Raw genomic sequence first — 15982 nt, forward strand, 5'->3', positions numbered from 1 at the left:
CAAAGAGACAGGAGGAGAAGGTATTTAAAAAGTAGTACTGCACACCGAAGAGATGCCTGGGCGTTAAGTCATAGTTCCCAGACCATGGAAACCCCATGTTTCCCTGAACAACAGAAAACTATTTATGAACCTGGTGTACTAAACCACACTGTGAGTGTGCATGCTTAGAGCAACAACCTGTGATTGAGAGCTCCTTTCAGAGTTCTGCAGGCCAGGAAACCCCAAACCAGTCTTGCCCTTTTGCACAAAGCCTCAATCCACATGAGGTGCTTCAATAAACCAAAGAAAAAGGGAAGGAAGCTAGTACCAGCATGACCCAGGATATGTCTTACATCTTTGACTCGCCTATTTATTTACAAGTCACACACGTGGTAGTGGTAATGTCTTATGTTTTGTTCATTTACTTTATTGTGGGGCATGAATTGAGACGGTGCCTTTCTGTGTAGTATTAGATGGCCTGGATCTCAGCATGGACAGGATGCTAACCGGGAAGTCACAGACATCCACTTGTTTCTCCTTCACTAGTTCTAGGATCCACCTGCTTTTGCTGAGAGCAAAGCTCCTGTTAATCCAACCAGAACCTTTACAGCAGAGAGAAAGCATGGTCTTTCATCTCACACTCTTTGTGTCTCTATCCTGTGAATGTTCATTCCTATGTCAGTCTTTCTCTGAGGACCTTGACCAGTTTGTGCTCAGGGTACCTGTGGCAGTCCACTGTGGTACACCAGGGAGCATTTGAGATCTGAATCATTCTGATTATTTCCCTCCTTGAGAGTTTAATCCTATGCTTTGTCTGCAATGTGTGGTAGGACTGAATTGCGAAACTCGTATGAAGCTAATATTATCCAAGCACAATTTCAAAATTACTTTATGTAAAGAAAAAGGAAGAAACTTGAGGAAGAAAAGTGTTCCTCTTTCAACCATATCTGTTCTTGTCTGAGGCCACAGACTGATTGAGGCTCATGGGCACATATTTGAGAGACTGGCATAGTGGATTTTTCAAAAATAAATTTTAGCTTGTGAGGTTAGCTGCAGTTTACACAGGGTTGAACGTCTAGGTAGACTTATTTAACCATCAGCCCTGTCAACTTTGAGAAATCTACAATTTTCAGAAAGGAAAATTTCTGGAGCTTTCTTTGAATATTCATCAATGCCTGAAGAAACTGTTTATGCAGATCTCAAATTCCAGGACTCCCATAAGAAAGAAGAAACCCAAAAATCTGACAAATGTGGGAGGAAAGGTAAGATTTCAAGCCATGGATTTGAGGTAATGCTGTGGCAGTGGCCACAATATGAATTTTTAATTTAAAAAAAATAGTATGCAGTATAAATTTTTGATCTGGCCTTTGATTTAAACCCCAAATACCAAAGTGATTAAAAATATTTTTTCCTTTAAGGCATAAGGCATTTCTTTAAGCCATTGCAATAAAACATTGTATTTTACATTTTTTAAATATTAAATTCGGGTATGTGGGAAGGGATTGTATTTTCAAATGATGGTGTTTTATTGTGAAGGGTTTTGTGTGTGTGTGTGTATTTGTGTGTGTGTGTGTGTGTGTGTGTGTGTGTGTGTTCATCTGAAGCCACAGAATTAAGATTATACCTTGTTCTGGAGAGTCATGGATTTATATGTTCTTCTTGCTAGAGTTTTGAAAAGTAAACATGTTGAAGTGGAGGAGAAAGACAATGAAAGGGAGAACATCTTTTTTATCTGGTTTCTTTCTTCATTGTTCACAGAACTTGTTCACTTCTAGATCTCTAGGGGTTTCCCTGTTTTATCTTAGCATTCAGATCTCTATTCTATGTCTTAAATTTAGGTTAAAATTAATTATTGTATGTGTATGCACATACGTGTGAACATGTATGAATGTGTATGTGTGTGTATGTGTGCATGTGCTTGTATGGAGGCCTGAGGACACCTTGAGGAGACAGTCTTCTCCTTCCACCATGTGAATCACCAGGGATTTAGCTTAGGTTGTAAGGCTTGCACAGCAAGGGCAGTCAGCCCCTGAGCTACCTCTGCCTCATGTCTCTGCCTCACTGCTCTGCTGCCCTACTGTTTTTATACTGCTGAGCAGTCCCTTTAAGATTGCTTTCTTTGCTAGATCTGAGGGAGCTTCCCTCATCTCAGCTACCCAGGAGGATGAGAGGTTCAAGGTCTACCTGGACTGCGAGTGAGTACAGAGTCAACTTGCACAGTCAGTTAAGTGAGATCCTGTCTCAGAGTAAGAAGTAAGAAGAGAGCTGGGGATCCAGCTGAGTGCTAGAGCACTGCTGAGCATGTGTGAGGCTCTACTCTCAATACAGCATTACACAACATGACATACTCTGCACAACACCCACAGCACACCGAAACCTGTGGGAAACTCCTTCACACTGCATTCTCCAGGACACATCCTCCTGGTTTTCACTATTCCTGTGGCTGAGCTGGTTTGGTTTTTCTGCTTGTCCTGAGTTGTGTTCATTGATGGAGTATTGGAGGGCTCTTCCCAGGTCTCCTGCTCCAGTGCCACTCAATGTGCATTTCTGAGTTATCTCATGCTTTCAGTTTCAAATTCCTATCCATCTCTTTCTCCCTCCCCCCCCACTATTTCTCTCTATATATCTATCCTCTCTCTCTCTTTTCTCTCTCTATCATCTATTTACCTATCTATCTAATCTATCTATCTACTTATCTAATTACCTATCATCTATCTATCTATCTATCTATCTATCTATCTATCTATCTATCTATCTTTCTAATCTATCAATCATCTCTCTCTACCATCTATTTCTATCTATCTATCTATCTATCTATCTATCTTTCTTTCTAATCTATCAATCATCTCTCTCTACCATCTATTTCTATCTATCTATTTATCTATCTATCTATTTATCTAACACCTATACTCTATCTATCTATCTATCTATCTTTCTAATCTATCAATCATCTCTCTCTACCATCTATTTCTATCTATCTATCTATTTATCTAACACCTATACTCTATCTATCTATCTATCTATCTATCTATCTATCTATCTATCTATCATCTCTATCTCTATCATCTATTATCTATCTATATCTATGATCTATCTATCTATATATCAATTCTCAATCATTTTGTACTTTGTTTCCTATCACTTTAAAATGCATATAGATGGCAGCATAAACACACAGACCTTCTACTCTGTTTTATTAGCAGCCACAATAGTGTCTAGTACCTAATTGACACAGATCTGATAACTTTTAAATAACTGAATACATAAATAAATGAGAAAATAATTATAACATAAGATAGATGATGATTTTGTATTTCAAACCTAGATAGGAGTATAACATTTATAGTACTTTCACTAACAATTTTCCAAAATATTGAGAAATCAAGTTTTATTTTTTATACATTACTTTGTAAGATTCTACAACATTGTTATGCTATCATCTATTGATATAAAAGACATTTCAAGAGTAGAGTAAAAATATTAGGTTATTCTTGAATTACTTTCTTGAAACAATCTTTTTCTGTATCTATACTTGGAGATAATTTAAATCATGTAATGCCTTAACAATAATTCACCACATAATTTTTTTTAACTTTTTAGGGAAATGATCTAGTTTGTGATTCATTGTCCATAAAATAATAAAAGCATTCAATGAGAAGGTTTTTCTTTAAAAAAAAATCATAGAAAATATTGGAAAAATTGTAATGAGAAACTGAGGAGGTCCAGACTAGGAGAGACACAGAGCTGATGGGAAACAGCAGGACACAGACAGTGACAGCCTGCTTTACTGCACTGCAGCCCCATTCTTAACTATAGAGGGGACCACACAAACAAGCAGAATCGCTTTCTTTTTTAAGCATCACCTCTACATTCCAAAAAACTCCTCAGAAAGCTTCCTTCCATCTCCAGAAACACACTTTTCACAAATGTATCTGAGGACACACTCTATTTGTACCCCCATTTTTTCATCTCTCTATTTTATAAGGGTAGCTTTATTTTTCGTGTGTCTTTTGTCAATCTAAGAGTTAATGTCTTTGCCTATGAGACTCATTTTTCATTAAAAAAAAACTAAGTTTTTTTTAAACTTAGTCTCTCTCTCTCTCTCTCTCTCTCTCTCTCTCTCTCTCTCTCTCTCTATAAAGTTATTGCCTTGATCTTATTGGTAAGATATTTGAGACATTTAATGAACAAAAACTTCTGTGGGGTAAGACATAGCATAGTCAAAGATTTGAAGCTAATCCTGGCGTCTTAGTTATGGTTTCCTATCTGATTTCTCTTGAAAAAAAAGTCGGTGAATTTCTAACAAAATACATAGATGAAAAAAATGAGGGGAAGATGAATGAATGGATGGATGATGGATGGATGGATGGATGAATGGATAGATGGATGATGGATGGATTGATGGATGGATGGATGAAGTTAAGGTGTGAACTGCTTCTAGAATGCTTGCTTTTTTCTTTTCACAGTATCTTCTGCTGCTTCCCATTCACAACATAAAACAGTCATGATCCTGACTCTTCTGTGCCTTCTGCTGTTCATTGGAGTAGTGATATTAGGAGGTATCTGTATGTATCACCCCATTCTTTTAAAAGATAGTTTATATTTAATTAAAGTATAATTGCATCATCCCTATCCCCTTCCCAATAATTCCTCTCATTCTCCTACCTTCTCCCTCTCAAATTTTGTTATTGTTGCACAGGTATGTGTATAAACATATATGCAACCTGGTTAGGCTTTTATATGTTGCATATGTTTACATATCATATATATATATTTTTTTTCTGGATGATTGAGAGATGTAGAATGCCAGGAGTTGTTGAAGCAATGTTCATTCTTTGAATTAAGTCCTTGTAACAATCTGCCCCAAGCATGGCCTTATAATGTGGTCAATAGACATATGCTTGGTCTTGCCAATCACTCCTCTAAAGAAGCCTTTTCATACAACTTTAACATGTTAATACTGAAAAAAAATTTCATCAAATTTCTAAAGGTTATATGATAACTTAGAATTTATAAGTATTTTTAAAATTATCTGCCATTTTTTCTCTTCTTTTGTCTTTAAAAAAAAACCCTGGAGTTTATACAACTTTGGAGTCAGAAATGATAAAATCAAATCAATTACAAAGCATCAAGGAAGAACTTCAGAGAAATGTTTCCCTACAGCTGATGGAGAATCTCAACAACTCCAAGAAAATCAAGAAGCTTTCTGCCATGCTGCAAAACATAGCCACCCAGCTGTGTCAAGAGCTGTATAACAAAAATCCAGGTAATCCTGTATTGCCCTCCAAACTGTTTTCCTGGCAGAAAAAAAAAAAAAAAAAAAAAAAACCTAAGCCTTAGATTCCTTTAAGAATTACTTTCTCACAGAGCCTATATTAAAAGTGAAATTAAAAGTGAGTGTCATAAATGAGCCATTGATATTTCCCTAGTTAGAGAAAAACAATGAAAGTAGTAAAAAATACAAGCTGCCAACTTACAGGGTTCTGACAGTTCCATAATGAAGCACCAGTCAGTATACACAGTTTCTCTAATCTGTAGTGTATTACCATTGTCCTGGGCACAAATCTCAAGAGATGATGATGAGGAAAGGAAGCCTCTATAAGTGACCTCACTCCTAAATTTCAGCTAGTAGTGAAGGAGTGAGAAGCCCTGGCAAAGAAATGAGGTCTGGGAGGTGTAAGAAATCAGGAGAGTGGGTGTTGCCTACAAGCACCTTCGTAGGTTTTGTGTTAGACTATGTTTCCCATGCTTCTGAGATGCCTCTTCAATATGCCAGGAGTTGAAAGCCAGAGAGACACCTGGTGGGCAAGGCAGTCTGATGTGGCTGAGGGAGCCTGGTTTTTACTAGATGGCATATTTGCTGTGATTAATTTTTAGAGTCATACGTGAGTTCCCTAAGTTATGGGCAATATGTCTGAATCTGGTCAGGTACTTGAATGTTTTTGATTTGTCCAAATTTAGTGCCAGGTTTCTAGGGTAATCTCCTGAGACGAAGCCTGGGAATTAACGAGAATGGAGGGCGAAAGAACCGTGGCGCCAAGAGAAAGTATTCTGATCAAGGTCTGAAGTTTAATAATTTTCTTTCACATATAAAGGGGAAGCCCCGCCCCCCAGAGTCTCTTCTTGGTTCAGCCCAGGGGCTAGGCAAGGAGATAGTAGTTGGGAAGGTGTCAAGGCTAGCTCAGCAGGCAGTCCATTCTTCTTAGCTCAGGTAGCAGGCTCCAAGGCTCCAAGGCTGGTAGTGCAATGCATCTCAGGTCCTACTGTTGTTTGGTCTACAATAAATAGGAATGTAGAGGATTTGTTTTCTATCTTGACCTAAAGAGAGGGAACACAGTAAATCTTGTCAATGTCACTCAGACAATAAAAGGATAATTGTCAAGAGTGTTGAAACCAACCTGTACAACTCTGTCCTTCTAGAGCACAAGTGTAAACCATGTCCAAAGGGTTCACAATGGTACAAGAACAGCTGTTATTCTGAAGCCAATGGGTATAAAACATGGCAAGAGAGTGTTAAGTTCTGCTCTTCTCAGAATGCCAGCCTCCTGAAGGTTAAGAACAAGGATGAACTGGTAAGGTTCCATGACACTGTTTCCTCCAAAAAGGAATCAGCTTCACATCATGAAATACAAGTTACAGAGGTATGCAATGGGAAGACATGCAGTGTCTTGACTCAGGATTGTTTTCCTCACAAACCCAGAGGACTGGGGTTTGTACTTTGTCTTAGGAAAATCACAATCAAGCTAAAACACACCAGGTTTTGGATTAAGTGGAATTTTAGAAACTGCAAGATAGATGGGTAGATCAGGGAGTCCCAGAATCCTCAGGTCTGTGTATTTCCAAGTTGGAAGTGTAGAAGCAGGTTTCTGTGTATGCCTTCTGAGTAGTTCTCCAAAGTCAGAAAGTATCATAGCCAAGGCTCACCACTCCCATAAAAACCACATGGGGGCGTATTCTCTATTGTCATTATATTATATCTTTTGTTCACTAGGCAAAACAAAACCATGTAATCCAGATAGAATGATATATATGTAAATAAGTACACTGAATTGATAGAGAGGAAACAAATGCTAAATATACATATTTAACAGAGTTATTAGGATCAATGAAAAGTGAATTCTCCTATTTATTTGTTTATGTTTAAGTAAGTGGTTCTCAACCTTCCTAATGCTGTGACCCTTTAATACAGTTCCTCACTATTAATACAGTTTAATACAACTTTAATACAGTTGTGGTGAGCCTCAACTATAATGTTATTTTTGTTGCTAATTCATAACTGTAATTTTGCTACTGTTATGAATTATAACTGTAAATATCTAAGCTTTCTGATTGTCTTAGTCAAGGCCTGGGAAAAGGTCACTCAACTCCCAGTGGGGTAGCAACTCATAGGTTGAGAACCACTGGTCAAAATAATATCTTTGCATTTTATTCATTAGTCAATAGTTCTGATCTTTTACATAGCAATCTTTTATTTTTTTCTGGGTTTTTTTTTTTTTTTTTTTTTTTTTTTTTTTTTTAGGCAAGTCTTACTCAGTATCCCTGGCTAACCTCTCACAGCAATCCTGCCTCAGCCTTCCAAGGGCTAGAATTACTAGTGTGATCTACTGATCCTAAATTATAAACATTTAATGTGGCACAAAAAATATATCACCATAAGAGTTCAGCTTTTCTACGATAAGAAACTTGTCATCTTTTATAGGAGAAAAGAATTCTCTATAATATCAAGTATTCTGTCTCATTGACCTTTCTCAAGTGATCATTTGTAAGTATTTACTTAAAAAAAAACCCAACTGACTTAAAATGCACACACACACACACACACACACAGACACACACACACACTCACACTCACACAAAGGCTACTTTGGCCAAAAATTCTCCATGGTCTCTTGGCTCTGTAGTTACTATTTTTCTCTGACTAAGGTGCTGCTTTCCTCTTTTACTGTTAAGTCTGGTTTGTAATCATTATCCACTTCCTTTGGCCCAGAGTGAATATTCCCTAACCAAATATTTAGACCAGAAAACTGTTATGTTATTCATTGACCCTATATTAATGTTACTCAATGAATCAGTAGGTTCTTTCATCATTAGTGGCGAAGGCTGAAGAGATCACAGAGACGTCAACCCACTATTGCAAACTTCTTGGACGCATCAAAGAATTCATACACAGAATGAAAAATGTTGAAAGGTTCTATTAGAAAGCACAAGTAGAGCTGGAGAGATGACTAAGCAGTCAGGAACACTGGATGTTCTTCCAGAGGTCCCCAGTTCAATTCTTAGCAACCACATGGTGGCTCAGGACCATCTGCAATGGGATCTGATTCCTTATTCTGATGTGTGTGAAGACAGAGCTCTCATATACATTAAAATAAATAATTGTCTTGTGAGATTTACTTAAAGAAGATTCTGGAATGAATCAGGGTTTAACCAAGATCTACCCTCTTTGTTTTTTCTTACACTGGAGGATTAGGAGTGTTATAGTATCAGATGGAAGGGAGAGCTGTAGCTTTTGCAAGGCTGATCAGAACATAACAATGAAATAAAGGACTGTTTGAAACAACTAGGGTCAGCCATAATTCTGACCAGCTCCAGTGGTGGTTTTGATTGTTTGCACAGTTTCAGGATATCCTGCTGTAACACAGCTAGCTCTGTGATTGCATCAGCCTCTAGGCACTGTAGCTTCTCTCTCATTCTTCCCTGACTCTACAGAGCAGACCCTGCTTTCTTTCTGATAGACAGGGAAATATGCTGTAAAACACTGACATCTTCTCTTTATTATTATTTTGTTCTTTCATATATTGCATCCCTACCCAAAATTTTCTTCCTCTCCACCCAGCCCATCCCTCTAACTCTCCTCCATTACCCTTCAGAAAAGGGCATGAATCCCAGGGATCTAAACCAAATGTGCCATGTGAAGTTGCCATAAAACTAGGCCCCTCTCCTTATATTAAGGCTGGATGAGGCAACCTGGTAGGAGGAAAAGGGTCCCCAGAGCAGGCGAAAAAGTCAGAGACAGACCCACTTCCTGTTAGGAATCCTACAACAACACTAAACTTCACGATGATAGCATATGCAGAGTGCCTAGGTTAGACCCATGCAGGCTCCTTGACTGTTGATCCAGTCTCACTGAACCTCTGTGAGTCCAGGTTTGTTGATTCTGTGGGTTTCCTTGTGGTGTCCATGACCCCTGTGGCTCCGACAGTCCTTTCTCCCTTCTTTCTCAGGATTCACTGAGTTACACCTAATCTTTGACTGTGGCTCTCTGCATCTGTTTTCATCAGTTACTTGGATGGAGCCCCTCTAATGGTGATCATGCCAGAAGCCAGGCTCCTGTCTATGTCCTAGTTCCATCCATTTGCCTGCAAATTTCATGTGATTTTTGTAACAGCTGAGTAATACTCCATTGTGTAAATGTACCACATTTTCTTTATCCATTGTGTGTTTGAGTGACATATAGATTGTTTCCAGTTTCTGGCTATTAAGAAGAATAAAGCTGCTATGAAGATAGTTGAGCAAGTGTCCTTGTGGTATTGTAGACCATCCTGTGGGTATTTACTCAAGAGAGATATAGCTGGGTCTTGATAAATCTACTCCCACTTTTCTCAGAAACTATCAAATTGACTTTCAAAGTAGCTGTGCAAGTTTGCACTCCCACCAGCAATGGAGGAGTCTGATTCTGCTCCACATCTCCACCAGCATGAGCTATCACTAGTGTCTTTGACCTTAGCCACTCTGACAGGTGTAAGATGGAATCTCAGAGTCATTTTGATTTGCATTTCCCTGATGACTAAGGCTGTTGAACATTTCTTCAAGTGCCTTTGGCCATTTTGGATTTATCTATTGAGAATTCTCTGTTTAGATCTATATCCTATTTTTAATTAGATTATTTGGTTAGTTGACATCTAGTTTCTTGAGTTCTTTATATATTTTGGCAATTAATCCTATGTCAGAAGCAGAGTTCCTGAAAGTCTTTTCCCATTCTGTAGGTTGCCATTTTGTCCTATTGATGGTGTTCTTTGCCTTAAAAAGAAGTTTTCAACTTCATGAAGCCTCTTTTATTAGTTGTTGATCTTTGTGTCTGAGCCATTGATGTTCTGTTCACGAAGTTGTCTCCTAGAACACTGGCATTTTAAGCAACACTATCTGGTGAGATATATATATATATATATATATATATATATATATATATATATATATATATCCTGACTGCATTTCTTCTCCTTCCTGTCTCCCCAATCTTTCCTACTACATTTCACCTTTCCCCCAGAACCACCCCATCTCCATCTCCCCTCAGAAAAGAGCAGGATTCCCAGAGTCATTAACCAAATACAGAATAAGAAGCTACAATCTATAAGACCAGGCACATATTCTCATATCATGGCTAGTCAGGGTAACCCTTTCAAATGACATTGAAAAGTAGTAATGCCACTCCAAAGCTGTCATGTAGGGTACAGATATAAGAAAAAGCTTATTAAAAAGGCCATTTCTGTTTTTGTAGGAATTTATAAAGTCTAAGAAGCTACAGGATTATTGGCTAGCATTGTCGCCCAGAAAAGATCACGTGTACTATGAGGCACTGAGTGAGAAGATGTTCCTCTCTGAATGGTAAGTCTTTGGTCTTGTTGGATTTTTATGGTTAGACTTGAATGGAGACAATTTCCACAGGAACTTGGTAGATTGCTGTTAAAAGCAGCTTCAGCTGACACCACTTCCTTAAAGTAACTGCCCCATCAGGCTTTTGTGACATCTACATTCGATTATGTAGAGAGTTGCCACACATATCTTGTCATTATTGTGGCAAATTTCTACAACCTACAATAACCAAACTATGGAAACATTTTTTCTTCTAAAAAATTACTGCTTATAGCTAAGAAGATTGCAGAAGCCAAAACCATTCAGTAGGCACCTGTTCCGAGCCCCTCCGTGTCCCCTTGCCCGCGAAAGAGACATGTGAGGTGGTGTTCGGGTGGTTACCACAACGAGGCTTTATTCTTGTATCAGCAGAAGTGGAAAGACCCCAAGCCCGGAAAAGGCACTGCTATATGTACCCTAGAGTGGCGTGTTCACTTCTGATTGGCTGTTCACTCATTACCCATAATACGCCCCGGGATGGGCAGTGACTTTGGCGCGCTTTTTCCTTTTACACCTACGTAGTTAGTTGTTTCTTAGTTGGAGGACAGGATGCCTGCGCCATCTTGTAATGGCGAATGCTATCATGCTCACATGGCTCCTAACAGACACCATTAAGTACTTAATATCGTGCTATGTTCTGGAATTCAAAAGTGAATGAAAGACAGACCACTTCAAATTAGTCAGGGCTTTATGCATAAGTATGCTTTGAGAGTGCATGCATGTGTGTTTGTGTGAGTGTTTAGTGCATGTATGAATGATGCACTTATGTGTGTACTGCATATGTGATATGTGGGTATGTATATGTATGTGTATGTCTGCTTCTAGTGGAAGTCAGAGGACAAATTCTTGTGTTACATATATGTGTGTGTGTGTTTTCTACTTTCTGTTTCTTTGAGGCAGAATCCCTCACTGGCCTGGAACTCTCCAACAGTCTAGGTTGCAGGGAGCCCCAGTGATCTGCTTCTCTGTGTCTCCCTAACACTAAGATTATGAGTGTGCTTTACCAGGCTCAGATTTTATTCATGGGTTCTGGGGACTGAACTCAAGTTTTTCTTCTTTCTTGGGAAGGATATGGCTGATTAAACCACCTTCACAGCCCTGAAGTGGTGACTGTTGAGTCCAGTGATTGAATACTCCCTGGACAAACATTATATGAGCTTTCACATAGGCTGCATACATGGCTGTATATGATTTTATAAGTATATTTAGAAAGGTATTCATAAGTATACTGCTATAATTATATTCACACATTGTATTTGTTCTGTTTTTTTTTTTTTAATGAGAATGAATAAATGAAGGTTTTATTTGCATCATCATGTGAAAATGACACTTGTATTATGATTCTTAGAATTTTGGGAAATAGTATAAGATACTAGAAAGAGAAACTTCAGTCTGTTTGCTGGATATTGATTCAGGCTCCACTTTTGTCATGAGGTGCAGAAGAGTTGGTGGTCACAGAAGCTGTAACTGGGTGTCTGAGCCCCTTGCACAGGAGTTATAGGTAGTTGTGAGCTGGGGGGCTAAACTTGACTTCTGTGTAAGAGCAGTGTGCAGTTTTACCACTGAAGCACCTTGCTAGATTGAATCCAGGATTTTGTATTGGCTAGGCCATGCCACTACCATTATGTTGCATCTTAACCCCCTGACTACATGCCTGCATGTTCTATTAGATCAGGATGCATCAAATAGGAAGTCAGCCAGGGCCACCCTGCTGAAAGTCTACCATACTAAGCTAAATACTGGGAATTCTGCATGCTCATCATCACAGGTCATAGCACAAACACTAGCTTCTGTTTCACATTCTTCTTCCCCTCAGCTAGAAATCAGTGGAGTGTGGGTCAGAAAGATGATGCAATGATATAAATGAGGATGAGTCCACATTGTGGAGAGATGGATGGAAGTCTTAATGGTCCCATTTGCTGGTAAGAAGTAGAGCTAACATCAACCTGTGAATTAGGAGGGAAGACTATTAGGGCCTTATTTTTTATAAAGAAGAATAACCATGCACTAGAATTTACTGCACATGAGAAGTTAAGACATTAATAGCAGAAGTTGTTTGACACTGTCAAACCATCTTTAAATAACAAATGTAAAATTGTCATTAATGTGGTATGGGTTTTTTTTTTTGCATGTGTGTGTTTGTGTGTATATGTGGTGTGTTTTGTTTTGAATGTGTGTGTGTGTATTTGTGTGTGTGATGTGATGTAGAGTGTTTTGTGAGTGTATGTGTAATTTTGTTATTATTTTTAGTGTTATTTGGGTTTTTTAATGAGAATGAATGAATGAAGGCTTTATTTGCATCGTCATGTGAAAATGACACTTGTATTATGATTCTTAGAAATTTGGGAAAAAAGAAAGGGGGGTAATGTTTACTTTGATATCATGGAAAATCTCTTTCTTCAACATTTACTTTACTTTTAATTATGTGTCTCCGTGTATGTTCCTTTATATAAGTACTCACACATGACTTCAGGTACCTATGGAAGCCAGAAGCATTGTATACTCCAGAGCTGGAATTACAAGTGGTTGTGAGCCAACTAATGAAAAGCTGAACTCAGGTTCTCTGGAATCTCCATTTTAACCACAGAGCCATTTCTCCAGCTCCCTGGAATTCTCATTTTTGAAAGTTTAGCTTGGTATATTCACTCTTGCACAGCCTTAGGGTTGGACCTAACAAGGATCATAAAAGAATGAAAAAAAGACAAGCACATGTAAATAGATGTAATGTCTGGCTGTCAGCTGGAAAAGTTGAGGCACCTCATAAGTTTACTCTATTCATTATATACTGTTGGATGGGGCGGTGGGGTGTTGCATGTAGATAAACAAGGAGCCAGGGATTATTGTATGCAGGTAAATAAAAAGGCAGTTTCTGTGGGAGCAGCCTCCGAAGGGGAGCAATCTTCAGGCCACAAATATTGAGGGGGAGAATGTTATGGTGAACATTCTCTGCACATCCCATCAACATCAGCACATAGACCAGAGGAAGGCTTTGTCTGAGGGTCTGAGGTCATGGTCCTCAACTTGTCCAGCTCATGCCAACACCACACCCACTCAAGCCTTCCCACACGCCAGGCTTCTTCTGCTTCCCGAATTAACTGATAAACTATTTGATGACTATTACTAATCAATTTGAGAGTCAATGTTATGTTTATCAAAACCACAATGTGTTCAACTTATAAATATCATTTATCATCACTTGCCCATGTTGTAGGCTACTTGGGTAGAAGGACTGCCTGAGATATGGACGGCAGGAACTCTCACATGACAGATGGTACCGTCTTGAGGTTTTCTAAATTGGGTTTATTCTAGCTTTGGTCATTAGGTAAGACACCTGATGATGATAGTGCAAAGTTAAGGTAGAGACTTAAGATCTGGCATTATTCTAAGTCATAGCAGCCATGGGAAGAGAGGCTAAGTCTGGAATCAAATGACAGAAAATATTCCAGATGAGGGAAATTGAGAAAATAGTATTTTACATCACATGTAAGTACCCCAGTCATCAACTGAAATTTAATTTAGATAATAGGCCACGCAAGTAATAATGTTCTTTTGAAAATTCTCTTCTCTGGGTATAATCAAAATACAACTTTCCAAGTGTGCTTACTTTTCTCTTCCAGGTTTGAAGGAAGCAAATATGACTTAAATAGGATGATGTACTGCAGATATATAGACAGGGTATATGTTTATTCTGCAGACTGCACTATTAAGAAAAAAATCATGTGTGAAAAGACAGCCAGCAAGGTCCAGGTGGAAAGTGTGCTGAATGGCCTTCCAGATGGTAGCCTGTAGCTACTCTGTACTTGCTTGTCTCAAGCTACTATCCTGCTGTGGTGGTTTGAATGAGAATGGCCCCCAGGGGCTCATGCATTTAAATACTTGGTCTCCCTTGGTGGAACTCTTTCAGAAGCCTGGGAAGGTGTGACCTTGTTGGAGGAGGTGTGTCACTGAGAATAGGCTTTGAGTTTTCCAAAGCCCATGTCATTCCCAATTAGTTCAGTCTCTGTCTTGTACTTGTGGGTTGATCTGTGAGCTCACAGCTACTGTTCAAGGCCATGTTTGCTTGCCTGCTGCCATCCTCCACACCAGGATCCTCATGGACAGTAACCCTCCAGAAACAAGAGCCAAATTAAATGCTTTTATAAGTTACTTCTGTCATGGTGTTTTCTCACAGGAATTAGAAAGTTGCTAAGACATCTGCCATTCAGAAGAACTGGGGGCAGTGTGCAACTCCTCTCACACAAACACAGTAACACAGTGACTGCAGTCCTGCCTCTCTATAATGTTTATGTCTACATTTCTGTGTCTCCTTTGCTGACTGCCATGATACTAAGTCATAGTTTATCACCATGTAGTTTTCAGCACACAGTGTGCTGAACACAAGACCGTGTAGCCTATTTCTTCTCTTTTTCCAATGATAAACCAGGCAAATTTCAACCTCAAAGAAAATAAAGTCTGGAAAATATAATATAGAGAGCACAGTGTGATATGAATAACTTGTATTAAAGATTTATAAACATTTAAAAAAAAAAGATGTGAGGGAAAATAAATTTTTCAATTGACAAAGCAAAACATTTGGTGAATAGGTAATACCCTGTCATTGTAAAGTTTAGGAAACTAGGAGTAGGTTTCCCAAATATAACCAGGCTTTGACATGAAATAAACAGCAAACGAATGAGCAAAACTCTGAAGTTGGAACTGACATCATAGTTCTAGTAAGAGAAACTAGTTCATAGTTTTAGAATAAGATAAGAATGAACTTCATTAATCACTTTATTCAACAACTTCTAGTGTCAGAGATTTAGCAATAAAATCAAGCAAGAAAGGGGCATATAAAATTATAAAGTTGGGAAAGGGTAAAAGAAATCATTTTATTTGTAGCTAATATAATAATATACTTGAGAACCTAATAGATTAATATACTTGAGAATGTTAATGGCTATTCATGGTTGTCAGCTTTACTATATTTGGAATGAACTACAATCCAGAATTGGAAGCCTCACTGGTGATCCAGATCTTAAAGGAGGGAGATACAAGTTTCTGGCCTGGATCATAACATGGAGATCTTGAGGCATAGTGGCTATGGATCCAAGGAGACTAAGGCATGGAGATCTCTGAGTTCAAGGTCAGCTTGGGACAAAACAAGTCCCAGATCCAGGTGTGGTGCTACACACCTTTAATCTGGGCCACACCTTTTGCTGGGGTCCTACATAAGGACATTGGAAGAAGGAAGATTCACTCTTGTTTGCCTGCCTGCATTTACTTGCCAGCACATTTGTTGGAATCTACTAGCCTTGTGGGATTGAGCAACTACTAAATCCGTGGACTTCCCATTCACAGCTGACCATTGTTGGGGAGTTAGACTACAGACTCT

General features: G+C 38.6%; 1 protein-coding gene across 2 annotated transcripts; it reads left to right on the plus strand.

Annotated features, from left to right (window-relative positions):
* Positions 1–913: 913 nt before the first annotated feature.
* On the plus strand, positions 914–14898 carry LOC117715265 (C-type lectin domain family 12 member A-like). Of its 2 annotated transcripts, none has more exons than XM_076940648.1 (6): positions 914–1241; positions 4446–4538; positions 5057–5245; positions 6400–6551; positions 10478–10584; positions 14229–14898. In XM_076940648.1, the coding sequence occupies exons 1-6, from the start codon at positions 1151–1153 to the stop codon at positions 14398–14400; spliced, it is 804 nt and encodes a 267-aa protein (XP_076796763.1). In that variant the 5' UTR covers positions 914–1150; the 3' UTR covers positions 14401–14898. The 2 variants fall into 2 exon arrangements, with proteins under 2 accessions (XP_076796763.1, XP_034367888.1); XM_034511997.3 differs by having other exon boundaries at positions 915–1241; positions 4446–4544; positions 14229–14892.
* Positions 14899–15982: the final 1084 nt, after the last annotated feature.

This window comes from Arvicanthis niloticus, chromosome 9, assembly GCF_011762505.2.
Source record: "Arvicanthis niloticus isolate mArvNil1 chromosome 9, mArvNil1.pat.X, whole genome shotgun sequence".
Classification (NCBI taxonomy): Eukaryota; Metazoa; Chordata; class Mammalia; order Rodentia; family Muridae; genus Arvicanthis; species Arvicanthis niloticus.